Genomic DNA, 15,832 nt, shown 5'->3' with positions numbered 1-15,832 from the left:
TTGAGAAGAACAGGCCACTTGGGGTTCATGTAGGCTTCAACTAAGGAAAATTGCTCCCGCACAGAAAATCATCATGATCTGCAAAGTGCCTGGGAGGTCACTGGGCAGCTGGCTGTGTTTTAACTTAGCCCCACCACAGGGGCTACACCTCAAGGGACTTTTTTCAGAAATGCCCTTTACAGAATCCCAGGCTGGTTGGGCTGAAGGGACCTCTGCAGATCCCCCAGTCCAAGCCCTGCTCACGCAGGGTCACAGAGCAGATCACACAGGTGGGTCCAGGCGGGTTCGAATGTCTCAGAGAAGGAGACTCCACACCCGCTCTGGGCACTCTTTGGTCACTGTTCACTAGGAGCCATCCACAGGAGTAATTGCTGATGGACACCTGCTGGGGGCTGTCTGGAAATGGTGCATCTCAGCTGGCTGCTGTTCATCTGTCAGGGCCAGAGGGGCTTTAGATGCTCAGGAGCCTGGGAGTGGTATTTCCTCCTGCCCTTTGAAAACCTTTGTGCTGTACTGGTTCAGGCTGACTCGGGGCAAAGCCCTGCTGGCTGGAGAGCTGTTGCTAATGCCTGCAGAAACACGATGGCTTTTTTTCAGCGACGTTCTGTCAGTAGCAGAGCTGCTGTCATGCTGAACTCAGCACTTTCTGTCCTGTAGGGTTTGTCTGTGCCTCATGCAGCTTTCTCCCATTTCCACAGTCCATGTGTAGCTGGAGGAAGCCCTGAATCAGGCCCAGGGGAAACAGATGATGTTGGGGGACAGCTGATGGCCCAGTGTAGGTGGGTAACATGGCCACCAGCATCCTGGTGTGCATCAAGAACAGTGTGGCCAGCAGGCCCAGGGCAATGACTGTCCCACTGTACTCAGCGCTGGGGAAGCCAAACCTCAAATCAGTTTTGGGCCCCTCAGGCCAAGAAAGACCTTGAGGTAGTGGAGTGAGTTGAGAGAAGGGAATAGAGCTGGTGAGGGGCTGGAGCACAAGTGTGATGGGAGTGGCTGAGGGACCTGGGGGGTTCAGCTGGAGAACAGGAGCTGAGGGGAGACCTTCTGATCTCTGCACTGCCTGAAAGGAGCTTGGAGCCAGGGGGGGTCGGGCTCTGCTCCCCAGGAACAAGCGCCAGGATGAGAGGAAACGGCCTCAAGTTGCGCCAGGGGAGGCTGAGGTTGGATATTAGGAAACATTTCTTCCCAGAAGGGGTTGTGAAGCATTGGAACAGGCTGCCCAGGGCAGTGGTGGAGTCACCATTCCTGGAGGGGTTGAACAGTCACAGAGATGACATTCTCAGGGACACGGGGCAGTGCCAGGGGTTAGGTTATGGTTGGACTCGATCTTGAGGGTCTCTTCCAACCAACTGATTCTGTGATTCTGTGTCTCGGTTGCTGTAGGTGTGATGACCTGGAATGCATTTACAACCAGCTGACAACGAGGAAGGTCAGGAACATGATGGAGCTGCTGGAGAGAGTTGAGAGCAGCTACATCCCAGCCTTCAAAACCATGCTAATGGATGTTGAGGCAGGTGAGATGCTGGGGCAACTTTACCACAGTGCTGGCTTCTGGCCTTTCTTCGTGGCCTGGTGTGACTGATTTCAAGCCAAATCTTTCTAGTTTGTGAATTGAGACTGGGCTGCTTGTGCTTGAGTCTAGGCTTTTGTTTCCAGGCTGGGACAAGCTCCATCGCTGGTCTGTTGAGCCAGACTCTTGCCAAAGTTCAGGGTGAATGGGTTTGGGAATTTATTCTGCTGTAATAAAGTGTTTGCATTACTCTAACAGGACTCACCTCAACTTCCACCAGCTCCTCTGGTGTTATTATGCAGGAACGGGAGTTCAGACTAAGAGGACAGATCTTGTACCTAAGACTGCTTTGTTAGAGCGCTGCTTCTCAGGCTTTGGCCACTGCAGCCCGAATTTCCTTGCTTTGCTTTGCTTAGGGGAGTTGAGCGCAGCCCAAGGAAATATTGCAAATCCCTGTCTGTAGTGAAAAACAGTGTAGTCCTGCTGGTCTGTCCCTGCAGACCAACACAGCTGGACATCCATGTCCAACCCAGCTGCTCTCTGGCACAATGAAACCATCTAGACTGTGTTAGCTGTGCACGTGCTGGCAGAAAACACTGTTCTTCACCACTTCACGTGCAAACATTGAATCTCTTAAGGATCTGTGTCACACTCTGCATTGTGCAGTTTAAATGGGCTGGAGAAACACCCCTTATATAAGGAGCCAAGGGTTCATTGTTAAACTAATTAATACTTTCAGGGTTTAATCAAAATACAACAAATATTTGGTTTTAATCCGGCTACAGCGATACTAACCCTAATTGGATAATTTGGACTATAATTGTTAATTTCCATTACAGCGCAGTTCAGATTTGTGTGCACCTGCTTTTAAGTCTCTGCCCCTTTCCCTGGCATTGTACTGGTGTGGCTGCTGTTGGTGGATTTGCTGGGAGGGTGATGCTGATAGTGGGAGTCTCTTCTTCCTTGGTCTTGGGCCTTAGGGGTTATTTTTGCATGCATTCAAGCACTTCTGTCACTTCTTGTTGGTCCACAGGTTTAATTGCACAACGATCTGGTTTTATTAATGCTTGCGCTCTGGGGTAATTCTTCAGGGTAAAACCACACAGCTGTACAGAGCTAAGCTAAAGCTTTCGACGAGTCAGACATCAGTTGCTTTACTGTTGACAGGTTTTCTATTACAGTCAGGACTAGTGGGGCCGTCGTCATCTGCCCACTGGACAAGGAGTTGCTTGAGCCAAAACTGAGCTAAAAAGGGCTCAGGCCAAGGCTGTACAGCCTGTCGTGCTGTACAGCAAGGCCATGGCTCACAGCCATGGCAGCACTGTATTTTTGGTGCTGTTGGGCAAATTCCGTGTGACTTTTTAGCAGTTGTGGACTCAGGCTCTCCACGAAGCCCTGTCCCAGCTCCCTGTCCCCTGCCATCACATCAGCTTATTTCTGTTCTGGTTACTGCCGCAGGTGAGTGATGTTCACGAGTGAGTGACCTGCAGCACACAGGTGGCTGAGGGTGCTCAGTGCTTGTCAGGACAGTTTCTTTTCCCAGGCACTTTTCCATGTGGTGAGGCCAGCACCTAGCTGGGAACCCAGCACACCGCAGCTGGGTGGTTCTTACCGCTTCTCACGTCTCTCAACACAGCTTTGACTGAAGCTCAGGACGTTCACCTGCACCTGACACCCCTCAAGCGCCGCTTGGAAGACGTAGAGAGGGTTGAGTTCAGCGAGGTGAAGCCTTTCCTGCTCCCCCTGCTCCACGTGGTGTGTTTGATCTGGGTCACCTCCAAGCACTACAACATGCCCGTGCGGATAGTGGTGCTGCTCCAGGAGATCTGCAACCTTCTCATTGAGCAGGTCTGTGGCTGTGATGCCTGTGTTTGCAGTCCCCTGTGTCCCCTCTCCCCTTCTTCCTATTGTCCTTCCCTGGAAAAGTGATTCTTTAGGCAACATTTAACTTAATAAACAGGTTCAAATGTGTTCAACACAAGAAGTCCTTGTTTTCCATGATGGCAGAAGTGACCTCTCAGGTGTGATTTTGCTCTTCCAGGCCCTGGTGTACCTGTCTCCAGAAGACCTTCTGAAAGGGGACATGGAGGAGAGCCTGGGCAAGGTGCGAATGGTGCTCGGTATCCTGAACATGTTCAAAGAGGCATTTGAGGAGAGAAGGGAAAAACTGCACATGTATTATGAACCAGGCCAAGAAGTGAGGGAGTGGGACTTCAGCTCCACGATGGTGTTTGCGAGGCTGGACACCTTCCTGAAGAGACTGGAGATGGTGGAGGTGAGACTCTGGTCTTGAAAAACATTGCAAACCGTCAGGAGAACTCTGTAGCCAGGAGATCACTTGCTGGCATCTTTCCTTTCTATAGCTTCACCTGATACCAGGGAATGGGGCCACTCTTTTGCTGTTAGGTCTCCTGTTACAGCGAGTCTAAGACTGTGTTTTACTATGTCCTGCTCAGTGCATATGTAAGCTGGTCAGGTTGATAGGTGTGTTTTTTGCTCTCAGGAGTCCCGTTGGACTCCTTGCTCCTGTTGGGGCAAGAAAAGGAGGATTACTGGAGGTGTGGTTTGCACAGCTGTAAATAAAGCAATGTAATCTCCCAGGTCTCCTGGTGCCATCAGAGACAGATTTAGGTTATGGTTGGACTCAATGATCTTAAGGGTCTCTTGCAACTGAAATGGTTCTATGATTCTATGACACCCTAGAGCTGGGTCCTGCCTGTCTTGGAGAGGCCAGATGGCAGGATCCCCTTGGCTGTGCCACGTGGGCCTGGGGAGGAGCAGGGACACGTTCCTCACCAGGTTGTCCCTTCGCATCCTCATAGTCCATCAAACTGGGGTGCTGTGGCTCAGGGGTGTCCCTGTTTGCCAGATCTGTCACCTGAGGCAGGGACATTGGGGTGTCATCCCTGAGCTCCCAGTGTGGCCAAGGGCTCCTTGAGCCACAGGAGATGTTCTGCAGAGAGCAGGTCTGAGTGTGAATGTGGGAGCTCCCTATGCTCTCCTTACCACATGGCTGTGTCTGGAGACCACAGACATACAGACACCATATGTACCTGTTATACAGACACTGTATATACCTCTTATACAGATACTGTATGTACCTCTTGTACAGACCTTGCATGTACCTGTTATCTCTCACGTGGCTGACCACACACATTCATCTGCTCTCCACACACATCCCAAATGAATTTCTTTGTTGATTGTTGCTGCGTTCTCAGTGTGTAGGGTTGGATGGCCAGTGTACAGGTTGCTGGTGTTTGCAGTTTTACTGCTTTAAATGTGCCATATACTTTTATGTGTTCCTTAATTAACTATGTTGAAAACTGTCATGACTGGTGCCTATTTTAAAAGTATTCATAATGATGGTTTCCAGTAGGGTTTGATGTGAAATAAACCAAATTATGCTGGTCAGTGTAGAGAGGAATATAAATAGACACAGGAATAACTGCAGGGTATCATGAGGACAGTGTTGGTGACAGGTTTACTGGGACCCTGTAAAGGCTCTGGGGCACTGACTGCTGGGATTCCATGGATGCCATGGGCACACTGTGGATATGGGCTGCAGACAAAAGCCAGTGGGGAGGTTTTGAGCTGGGGCACTGTGCGTTTTGACCAGTGTCTGTTTCCTCCTTCCGTGGCTGTCCCACACTCCAGGGACAGTAGAAGCTGCAGTATCTGGAGTCAGAGGGAGAGCCTGCGGAGTGAGCTGTGAAACAATAATTAAAAGCATAGTGCACACCAGCCTGTTAATGAGGAAAACTGCTGCATCTCTCTCCGTCTCAATTTCCCCTCATCACTTCATTTCAAGCAACCTTGCAAGACAAAGCAAGGGACAACTGGTATTTCCACATTATTTTTTTGCCTTACTAGGTATTTGTTCAAGCGGATGTGCTGGTGTGTCGAAGTGAATATGAATGCGTATGTGCATTTGTTTTCGAATTTTCATAAAAGCTGCAGTTACACTGGTGCATGGGTAGCCCATGAGCACGTGAAGAGGGAAGGATCCCTTTCCTTTGGTTCGTTGCACTGTTTCATATTACGTGTCTGTGGTAAAACCTGCTGCCCTGCTCGGGTGGCCCCAGGACAAGTGCAAGCAGAGAGTGGCCACCAGTACATTCCTGTGCACATTTCTCCTGGTCCTCTGAGACAATGGATGTTCAACCAGCCCTTACTTGGCCCTACCTAGGGAGACAGATGAGGTGGGATGGCAGCAGAGCTGCCCAGTGCTGCCACCACCACTGGGGGAGCGGGACATTTTCCCAAGAGGTGACACTGCCAGGCTGCAGAGGATGGGAAGGGAAGGGAAGGACCCGTGTGCCACCTCAGCAGAGAGGGCCAGCGGGGCAGGTGCTGCAACACCCACTTGGACACGTGGAGGTTTGACTGCGCAGGAGCTTTGGACAGTTTGGGTACCTGTAAATATTAGAAATCTGTCCTTGGTTAATACCTATAAAATTGGGATTCTTAGCTATGCTGGATGACATATAAGAGTCTCATATCCTGCTTTGGATCTGTCCTTTAAATACACTTAAAAGCGATTTTACAGTTGTCATGGTATTTCTAGTGGCTGCAGCAGGTCTCACTGGGCAGGGACGTGTTATGAGCAGCCACTGATGCTCAGGACAGGCAGATCAGGCTCCCCCCTTCCCATCCCTGCCACCCAGCCTGAGCACCAGCGCTGTGCTTGGGAAGGTCCCTCAGCAAGTGCAACTCTGTCGTGACAACTGTTGTCATCTTCTTTTGTCAGCATCATGACCTGTGTCTCCCTCCGTTGACTTTGAAGGATCTCCTGGCAACTTCCTTGGACTTGATGAAGCTGGAGAAAATTGAATTCAGTGGGATTAAAGGGAAGACCCTGGGCCAGCAGGTCCTGGACATGTATGAGGAATTCCAGGAGGCATACAAGGTGTTTTCAGAGCGAACCTATGACTGTCTTGACCTGACCAACACGGTAGGTGGGACCAGTTTGCGGGAACATCAGGAACATGTGCATGTTTCCAAAGCAGCAGTTTCCTGCTATCTTCTTCCCAGCTCTTTCCTCCTTTCATTATGATCTGATCTGGTACTGGAGGGAACAGGGAGCCGCTGGCCTTTCCTGCAGAGATTTGGGACTTCTTGCACGTCTATATCTAACATATCTTGCTAGATCAGCACCTTAGATCAGTGCAGCTGGGAAACTGGGATTTCCATGAGTTATGCACAAGCTTTTGCTGTACATGGTGCTTGCTGAGGTATAAGAGCTATACCAACACCCACATCTCTTTGCTTTCCTGCTCTTGGTATTTACCATGTTTCCCCAAAAATAAGACCTACCCCAAAAACAAGCTATAGCATGATTTTTCAGGATGCTTGAAATATGAACCCTATTCAAAAAATTAGCCCTAGTTACAGTTCATAAAAAAGTCAATTTAAATAGGGTCCAGGCAGCTATACATGTAAAAAAGTAAGCATCTTTTGCAGCAAAAATTAATATAAGACTCTGTCTTAGTTTTGGAAAAACAAGGTAGTTTGCCTGATGAGGGCCAACTCAGATCATCTCTGGGATGTGTTCGCTCCTGCCTAGATGAACACATGGCATCTGGGGCTCTCAGAATTCAAGGATGCTCTATTTTATTATCAGTAGTGCTTTAATTAAAGGAATATTCCCAGCCCTCTGGGACCTGCCTGGTGTGGGGATGGGTGGCTCGTGCTTTGCTTCCTGCAGCTCCCAGTACATCTCTGCAGGGGGTGGCACGTCCCCAGTGTTTCTTGCTGGAAAGCTGCTTGCTCCATAGCACCCCTCCTTCAGCAGGGCAGGCACAGAGGAGAGGTGACAGTGGCTCTGCAGGAGGTGGCTTGGGTTTGGTGACCCCATGGCCATTTGTGTGACTCTGAGTCATGTTTGTTCTTTCAGTGCTCTAGTTTTGCACCCTCTGCCACTGCTGGAGCCGTTTTTTTTAGCTAAAACATGGCATCTGGATCTGCTGGAGCTCAGCAGTAGCAATAGTAAAAGCTATTTCCTTGCACTTTGTCCTTTGGAAAAGAGACACATGACCTCATTTTTAGTGGTTTTGTCCAAGCTAGAACAGAAGGACTGTCACGGACTGTCAAGTTCAGTCTTTGATTTGGACTCTTTTACGTGTAGGAAAACAAATATAGATGTTACTCTTGAAGTTCAAAGGATTTATTACAATTGAAGCAAGAAAAGCAGTGCAAGAAGATGATGGAAATTACAGAAACCCAGTACTGTTGAGTTTGAAAAGGACCTCTGGAGATCACCCAGTCCACCTTCCCTGCTCAAAGCAGGCTCAGCCAGAGCAGGACTGTGACTGGTCAGGTGAAATATCTCCAAGATTACCTATGTCCAAGTGTGGAGACTCCACAGCCTCTCTGGGCAACCTGTGCGAGTGTTTTGAAACTGCCTCACTCACAACCAGCTCACCATGGAACCACAGGCTTGTTTTGACTTGAAAGTAGGTTGGATTTGGGACTCAGCAGGTGCATCCGTGGGTTTTCTGGATGATGGTGTGGTCTTCAGGCCAAGTGGTGGGGGAGAGGGTGTGGAAATAGTCCATCTTGCCTGTAGGCTGAAGATAGTGCCATGTGGGCTGTGGAAAGCCCTCAGGACCAAAGGGTCCCTCCCAGAGAAAGGGCCAACATCTCAGCCATGGGACAGCACAGAAATGTTCTCAAGCTTCGTGAGGACTTTGCCACGTTGCGATGGCTGAAGATTGGCCAGAGGCGTGGCTTAGTTCACGGTGAATAAGAGAGGGCATCTCTGGATCGAGGAGTTACAGGTACCTTCCTAGTGCCATCTTGCAGCCTCACAGCTTGTGTTTTGCCTTTGTGCAGGACTTTGAGCAGGATGCCTTTGGTTTCCAGCAGAAAGTAGAAGACATGGACCGTCGGCTGGGCACCATTTTCATCCAGGCTTTTGACGACGCCTCCAACTTGGACCACGCCTTCAAGGTTTGTTTATCGCTCCCTTGCTCTTCCCTAAAAGGGAAATCAGGGCACCCGGCTCGGTGAGAATCACGCTGAGGAGACCAGGCAGTGCTGGAGCCACGGGCACATGGGGCTGGTGTTTGCTGGTGGGACAGTGGGACTTGTAGCTTTTGGGCTGCTCTTGGTTTGGGATGCTCAGGCTGGTGGGTCCCTCACAAAGCTTTTGGATGCCAGGAGATATATTTGTGTCTCTCTCTGCAAGTTGGGGGAAATCATGCTTTTTCTAGGATTTCCTGGTGAGAATTGATATTGTTAGTATCAATTTGTTAATATTATTAATACATGGATCTGTTTCAGTTTTGGAAACAGGTTTTCTAGAAACAAAGCTGGTTTATTTATCAATTAATCTATCTTGCAGAAATAATAAATGGTATTTTTTTTAAAAAATCAATATAAGCATTTGTAGAAAAGACTTTAGCAAGTGACAGTGTTTATCTTTGTAAGTTTTTTGAAGAAAATAGAAAATCTTGAAGCATTTGAAGAACAACAGTTGGAATGTGGTCCAACCCCAGAGAAAGTCTGAGAGGCCCCGTAACAAAGGGAGCAAATGTCCTTTTTCCAAAGTGCCCATCGGTGCGGACAGTATTGAAGCCTCTGGGCTGGGGAGGAAGGTCCCAGCTGATCTCTCTGCAGGAGTCGGGGTTGTAAATTTTTCCCCTCTTCTTTTCCTGCGTGTTCACCCCAACAGCTGCTGGACATGTTCGGGAGCCTTTTGGAGCGACCGGTAGTCGCTGCAGATGCTGCTGGCAAATACTCCGTCCTCATCAGCGTGTTCAGCAGGGCCCTGGACCACGCCAGGCTGATCTACTCCCGGCACATCCAGGCAGAGCTGAAGCTCGGTAGGTAGAACGTGCTGAGTAAAATGGGTTTTACAGGGAGTTTGATTGAGATTAATTTGGGGGGGAAATGATTTATTTTTCTAAGGAACCCAAAACTTTACAAATTGCAGATGTTTTCAGCCTCTGTAGCTCCTAGTGGCAATGGAAATGCCTGGGAAAGCTCTGTTCTTAGTATTAAAGCAAATAATTGGTTAGGAGTAAAAATACCCTTTTTCAAATGTGTATGCATGATATGTGACTGGGAATGGAGACACATGCTGAGCTTTTCTCCCAGCGAGGCTGTGACAGGAGGTTTCTCTCCACATTTGTGTGCTGCCTCCAACACCCCATGGGACCTGCAAACCCACTCATGTGCTCCTCAGAATGAATTTATTTTGTTTCCCTTACAATGCTTAAAATGCAAAGTATGCGAGTGGGACTTTGTAACCAAGGGTTTAATCAGCCTTTTCCAAGTTTATTATTCCCCGTGACTGTTGGCACAGGGGGGAATGGGTGGATTTCTATCAGATTATGAGGATTCAAGTGTGTCATTTTGAACAATAACCTATTTACTTGCCTCAGAAAGATCATACTGGAACGAGACAAGTCCTGGACTGGAGAGAATCATGGAGAGAATCATTTGCTGTGAATTTGTGGTTATTGTTCTGTGGCTGTTAGATAAGACGGACAGAAGTAACTCCTGGTCAGAAATCCCTATGTCAGTGTTTGTGAGCAGCGGGGAATGTGTCCCAGGCAAGGGACACCTCACATCAGCTCAGGTTTGGACATAGTCTGGGCTTCTCGTTCGATCTCAGCTCCTTATTCAAGATCCAGAGGCACTTGCCTTGGTCACAGACCTACATCAGTGTGGCAGATGTTGGATTTAAGGAAGGAAGCTGGGAAATCAGAGCAGTTTTCTGCAAATGAGGTTCTGTTGTGGCATCTTTGGGGTTACAAGTGCAGTGTTCAGTCAAATGCTGTTCCAATGTGCCCTCCCCAGGATCCCCCCTGTGCACAAGAACATGCCGCCGGTGGCTGGAGCGCTGCGCTGGGCGCAGGAGCTGCGAGCGCGAATCCAGGTGCCGTTTGATCACTTCAGGCACATCCCACATCTGTGCGTGTCTGTTCCAGCTAAGTTGCTTTATGACCACCTTGCTATCTTCTCTGTAATCAATCTGATTTTCTTTCTGTGGTGAACATTATCCCATGGTTATAGCTGAAATAATTCTTAGTCAAAGAGGTGTGAAGTGGTTGCACTGGTGCTTTTCAGCTTCCTTGTGATCATTATTTTTTTTAAGAAACTCATTAACTGGATTTGTTTTGAAGCGATTAAGAGGCACAGTGGGCTATTCAGCTTTCAGACATAGTTCCCGGGTTGCAATTGAAAGAGGTATCAGAACCTTTCCTGCTGCAATCCCACTCAGCATGTTCTCCAGGACCTCCTCAGCTGCAAGTCCTGGTTCTGGCATCATCCAAACTGTGAATAGCAGAGAAGTGCTGGGCTGGACTCAGCTGAGATGGATCGATGGAGCTGGGTTTGCATGTTGGGGAGCAGACGAGCATTTTGTTGGGCAGAAGAAAACTTTCTCAGCGTTAAACAAAGGAGCCATCTCCCAAGATCAAGGAAAGAAACCAATGCTGGTATATTTATCACCCAAATGCTTGTTATAACGGATGGTGTCAGGGAAGTATGGCCTCATACTCACAGCTGGCACCACATGAGACAACATTTAAGAGCTCTGTAAGCAAGGCAGTGTTGGACTTATGACAACTGCGGATGTTCTAGGGACTGCACCTGGTAGCTCACAGGAATGGCTTCACGTGTGCTGGTCAGGATTCTGTGTAAATGGATCCACTTTTTTAATGTACTTGACCGTCACTGTACCATGTTTGTAACCTTCTCTCACTGTATCTTGCCATTAAGTGTCTTTAAGTGCACAGTTATTCTGCAGCAGCAAAGACATTGGTGCAATGAAACAAACTCTTGGGCTGTTCTCAGCACAGAGCCCAAGTTATCATGTCTGATTTGAACCTAAATGGCAAATTTTTGTCCACCATGAAGGACCCAGATCTGCATTTCACACTGATTTTCTGTCCTCTGTTTAGAGTAGTTAATAACATGCTCTGCAACGGTGGTGACATGATGCTGTTGAAAGGGAAAAAGGATTAAAAAGGAGAAACAAAAGTGGTTTTGCTGGGATTTACTTGGATTTGCTCAGAGGACTTGTTTACTTCCAGCAGGTTTCTCAGCACTTGCCCAGCGGTGACTGCTCAGGCGCTCCTTTTTTCCAGCTTTTGGTTAAGTTAATTCAAGTTTTGTCAATATGTCCTCCAAAATCAACAACCATCTTGAGGAAAACTTGGATATTGTAGATGAAACAGTGGGGAAAAGACAGCATGATAAGAATTCCTCTGGCCTGCTGTTCCCTGGGCTGTACAGCCCTGGCAGCGTGGCCAGGGCTCTGCCTCCCGCACTCTGGGACACCTTTGCTCTTCGGTTTGAGGGGCATGAATTGGGCACCGCCAAGAGCTTCATCTGCCGGGAGCCACACTCTGCTTCTTTCTGTGCCTCTTTGACCTCAGAAAGTGGTGGCTGGTGAGCAGAGGTTGCCCTGCTCTGTGCAAACACCGGAGCATTGAGTATGTTACGGAGACCAGTGTTCCTCCAGCAGCTCTGGGCCCTTGTTCTTCCCCCAGGACGTGGTTCTCATTTGCCAGTTGCCATGCAAACACCCGCAAAAGGGCGCACTGGGGCTTGGAGAGCTTTTGTGCAGTGAAATGGTTTTGGGCGATATGGTGGGGTTGGAATGTAAGATCCCCAGCCAGGCTCTGCCTGCAAGGTGGTGGGTGGTTTTGGGAAGGGGTAAATAGAGACTGCAGCCTCACAGGGCTAAATGTAACGCTGAGCTTGTCTGTTGTGCCACCAGCTGCTTGGACTCTGCTGGAGGAAGAAGGGTGATAGAGAAGTATGAAGAAATGATCCAGCTGCTCGACAGGTAAGTGGTGGCTCAGGCATGACTGTAACTATATGAAAAAAAGCCAAACCTTATAGAATCATAGAATTGTTTTGGTTGGAAGAGACCCTCATGTCCATCCATTAACACAACCCTGGCACTGCCCCGTGTCCCTGAGAACCTCGTCTCCACGTCTGTCCACCCCTCCAGGGATGATGACTCCACCACTGCCCTCGCAGCCTGTTCCAATGCCCGACAGCCCTTTGGGGAAGAAATGTTTCCTAATATCCAGTCTGAACCTCCCCTGGTGCAACTTGAGGCCATTTCCTTCTCCTTCTCTAAACCACCTTTCAGCACATTTGCAAGCCCAGGGCCTGAGAATGTCTCTTTCTAAGCCAGAAGGAATTTTGTGATGAGAGAGGAGGAGGAATCCTTTGCTACACACCACAGTCTTTCTGTGATATCTTGAAATGAGAAGTTTGCATGGGAGGGACAGGGGCTGTGCAGCCCAGCAGAAATGTTGGAACGAGATTCTTTTGGATGTAGGAGATGCTGTGGTAGAAAACCTGAGCTGACCAGAAGTCTCAATCCACTTGTGCCCATTCACAGTGTACTTACCGTGGCTGTAATGTGTGTGTTCCACAAGTGGGAGTGGGATTCGTTGCACCTCACTTAATATCTTAATGTTTGATGCTAAAACTGAACTGATTGCTCTGAGCTTTTGAATGTTTGTCCCCAAATTTGAATCCTCTGCTAAGAATGGTACTTGGGGGATCTTTGTTTTCCTGACTTGATGCTGTCACTGGTTTTCAGGTGTTTGTCTTTGAAGCCAAGATCTTTATGGAGGTGGTGTGGGTGGGTTTTAAATATTCCTTGATGTTCTTCAGCCCTCAGAAGTGGACTTGGCTTTTATTTGGTTCTATGTCTTGGTGTGCGGGCTTGGCAGCTACGTGGTGGATGTTTTAATTGGTTTGTTTGTTTTTCGGCAGGTATCAGGAGAAGCTCTATGCAGACTGGTCCCAGACAGTCTCTGAAAAATCACAGTACAACCTTACTCAACCGCTTATCCGGCGAGATCCAGAAACCAAACTGATCACAGTTACTTTTGATCCCCAGGTAAGAACTAGCTTTCCTGTCTGCTGGAGGGCACGTCTCCAAGCTGTGCCCCACCGTGCATGGCAAGTCTGGTGGGATCGCTACTAGATCTGTTCTGCTGAGGTCCCTGGAGCATCTGTTATGGGTGACATGAATTAACCATCCCCTTTGTGGGCTCTGTCTCCTGGTAAAATATCAGGATTACAGTTTAAGCAGCACAGATTGTAATTAAAGCCAGAAAGTCTGTGAGTAGCCAGATGTTAACTGGTGTCAACATCTCCAGAGCAGGTTGGTTTGACGCTGGTGTGGGGAGCGTAGGAGCATCATCCTACAGACGTGGGTTCGTGTTATGTTTACCTGAAATCTGAGCTTCCTGAAAGGGTATAAAAATCCCAGGAAAGGTTTGTTTTGTTACTTCAGTGTTGTGGCTGTTGGATTTCCTTAATTGTGGTGCAGGAGGCTTCCAGTAGGTCTCTGTTCCCTAGGGCTGCCCTCTCCAGCACAGGGAGGCCTGACCATCCCCCTGCCCAAAGCAGAGGCAGGGTCCAAGCCAGCAGAGTGCAGAGGTGGATTCAAAGGTTCTGGGGCCTGATGAGAGCTGGGGCCTCTCAAATGTGAAATGCCATTTGCTGCGGAGGTGCTGAATCTCAGGGGCCTGGGAAAACATCAAACACTTCCCCCTTTCCCTGGGACTTGCTGCTGTTAGAGAAGAGTGTTGAGGTTCCAGAGCTCATTCCAGCTTGGCTCTCAGACAAAGGATTTGTCCAGCTCCTTGGAATCTCCTTGCTAAGGTGGGAAGCAAATGGCCCCAGGGGATGTTTTCCACCCTTCACCCTGGTGCCAGGGTTTGGAGCCTGTGACGTGCTGAGCATGTTCTCAGCTCCAGTCTCTGAGTGCTTCTGCGCTGCTCTCAGCTTTCCGTACTGAGGACTGCCTCATGTCCTCAGGTGCCTGCTTAGCAGCCCCTTCATGCCCTTCAGAGCAGATAGGAGCACCTCATTTTGCCTAAAGGGAGGATGTATTTGCAACCCTTCAACATTAAAGAATCTTCCAGAGCTCACCTTCCATGGAGGAGAGGGAAAGAGGGTAAGACATCCTTGACACCATGGTGGGGATGTCTCAGACATTCCAGTGCATAAAAGGGAGGGGAGTTTGGTTCTATCTCACTTGGCCTCCTGCTCCCTCAATCCCCTGCTTTTCCCTTCCTCCCATCCCATCCTCTTCCATCCGCCTCCTCAAACTGCTCCCTTCACCCTTCCGCGCTCCGTCTTTCTTTCCTCTTCTTGTCATTGTGGACATAGTCACTTTAGTATTGTAGATACTCCTCACCCCTGCCATTGCCCATACAATATACTGAATTTCTGTCACCCAGCCAAAATGTGCAGTTTCAGGAGCATTTTCCCTCTCACAAGCCACTAAACCGAGCAAAGATTTTTTTTTTTTGTCTTAGAAGTGATATATTGCGTTGGAAGACCTTGCTGCTCCGTTTGTTGCAGGGACTCACTTCTACTTGGGTTTATAGTTTAATAACCCACTCAATCCCGTTCCATCACAACTCAAAGATGCTTTTGGTTGTGCCTCCTCCTGCAGGCACAGTATTGCTGAAAGACTGTATTGATGAGGATAGCTGAGAAGACCAGAGATCATCATGGCTTTTAGAGGCTGCACAGGGTTTGCTGGCTGGGTAGTTAACAGAGCTATATGTCTTTGATTGGGAAGCAAATCAGAGGCAAAGATCAATGGGAGGGAGATGGTCTGGACTAGGAGGTGTCCAGGCCCTTCTCAGAGCGTACTGCTTTGTGAATAAAACAGCAGGAACCCCCTAAGATCCCCAGAATTGACGGGAGGGTGTCTACCAGGTGAATGGGGAGGATTGTCTCACATTCAGCTCTCTGCCTTGTTTCTGCAGCTGGTGTCGGTGCTGAGGGAGCTGAGCTACCTGTCTGGCAGCCGGCTGGGAGCCATCCCACCCACGGCAGCAGAAATCTATTCCTCCAAGGAGTCATACCGGCAGCTGGCGGCCAACTTGGAGCTGATGGTGAACAGATACAACAAGGTCCTGAAGACAGTCCTGGAGGTCGAATACCCTCTCATACAGGAGCAGCTGTGGGATATTAACTTGAAGCTGAAGAAGGCAGAAGAAACACTCAACTGGAAGATGGAGGGTGAGCTAGCTCTGTGTTAGGGCAAAAGAGGCCGTACAGGATTTCACAGAATCCCAGACTGGTGAGGGCTGAAGAGACCTCTGGAGATCTCCCAGTCCAACCCCCCTGCTCACGCAGGGTCACAGAGCAGATCACACAGGTGGGTCCAGGCGGGTTTCAATGTCTCACAGAAGGAGACTCCACACCCGCTCTGGGCAGCCTGGGCCAGGCTCTGGCACCTCCCAGCAAACAAGTTTCTGCTCATGTTCAGATGGAGCCTCCTGTGTTTCAGTCTGTGCCCGTTGCCCCTCACCCTGGCGTTGG

The 15,832-nt window shown here is 49.0% G+C and overlaps 1 protein-coding gene across 1 annotated transcript; it reads left to right on the top strand.

Annotated features, from left to right (window-relative positions):
- The first annotated feature begins 3,561 nt into the window (after positions 1 to 3,561).
- Positions 3,562 to 15,564, top strand: LOC139826719 (dynein axonemal heavy chain 9-like). Its single transcript, XM_071803125.1, has 8 exons — positions 3,562 to 3,788; positions 6,297 to 6,464; positions 8,345 to 8,461; positions 9,186 to 9,336; positions 10,316 to 10,394; positions 12,243 to 12,311; positions 13,259 to 13,385; positions 15,274 to 15,564. The coding sequence occupies exons 1-8, from the start codon at positions 3,597 to 3,599 to the stop codon at positions 15,547 to 15,549; spliced, it is 1,179 nt and encodes a 392-aa protein (XP_071659226.1). The 5' UTR covers positions 3,562 to 3,596; the 3' UTR covers positions 15,550 to 15,564.
- The last annotated feature ends 268 nt before the right edge of the window (positions 15,565 to 15,832 follow it).

This window comes from Patagioenas fasciata, unplaced genomic scaffold (assembly GCF_037038585.1).
Source record: "Patagioenas fasciata isolate bPatFas1 unplaced genomic scaffold, bPatFas1.hap1 Unplaced_1, whole genome shotgun sequence".
Taxonomy (NCBI): Eukaryota; Metazoa; Chordata; class Aves; order Columbiformes; family Columbidae; genus Patagioenas; species Patagioenas fasciata.
Note: the sequence above shows the minus strand (reverse complement) of the source record. Positions and strands in the feature narration are given on the sequence as shown.

What these genes read in the sequence shown, in the direction of transcription:
- LOC139826719 (XM_071803125.1), top strand. Translation starts at nt 3,597, where the DNA reads ATGGAGGAGAGCCTGGGCAAGGTGCGAATGGTGCTCGGTATCCTGAAC. An exon ending in AGAGACTGGAGATGGTGGAG is followed by an intron (nt 3,789 to 6,296) that starts GTGAGACTCTGG and finishes TTGACTTTGAAG; the next exon opens with GATCTCCTGGCAACTTCCTT. An exon ending in CAGTTACTTTTGATCCCCAG is followed by an intron (nt 13,386 to 15,273) that starts GTAAGAACTAGC and finishes TTGTTTCTGCAG; the next exon opens with CTGGTGTCGGTGCTGAGGGA.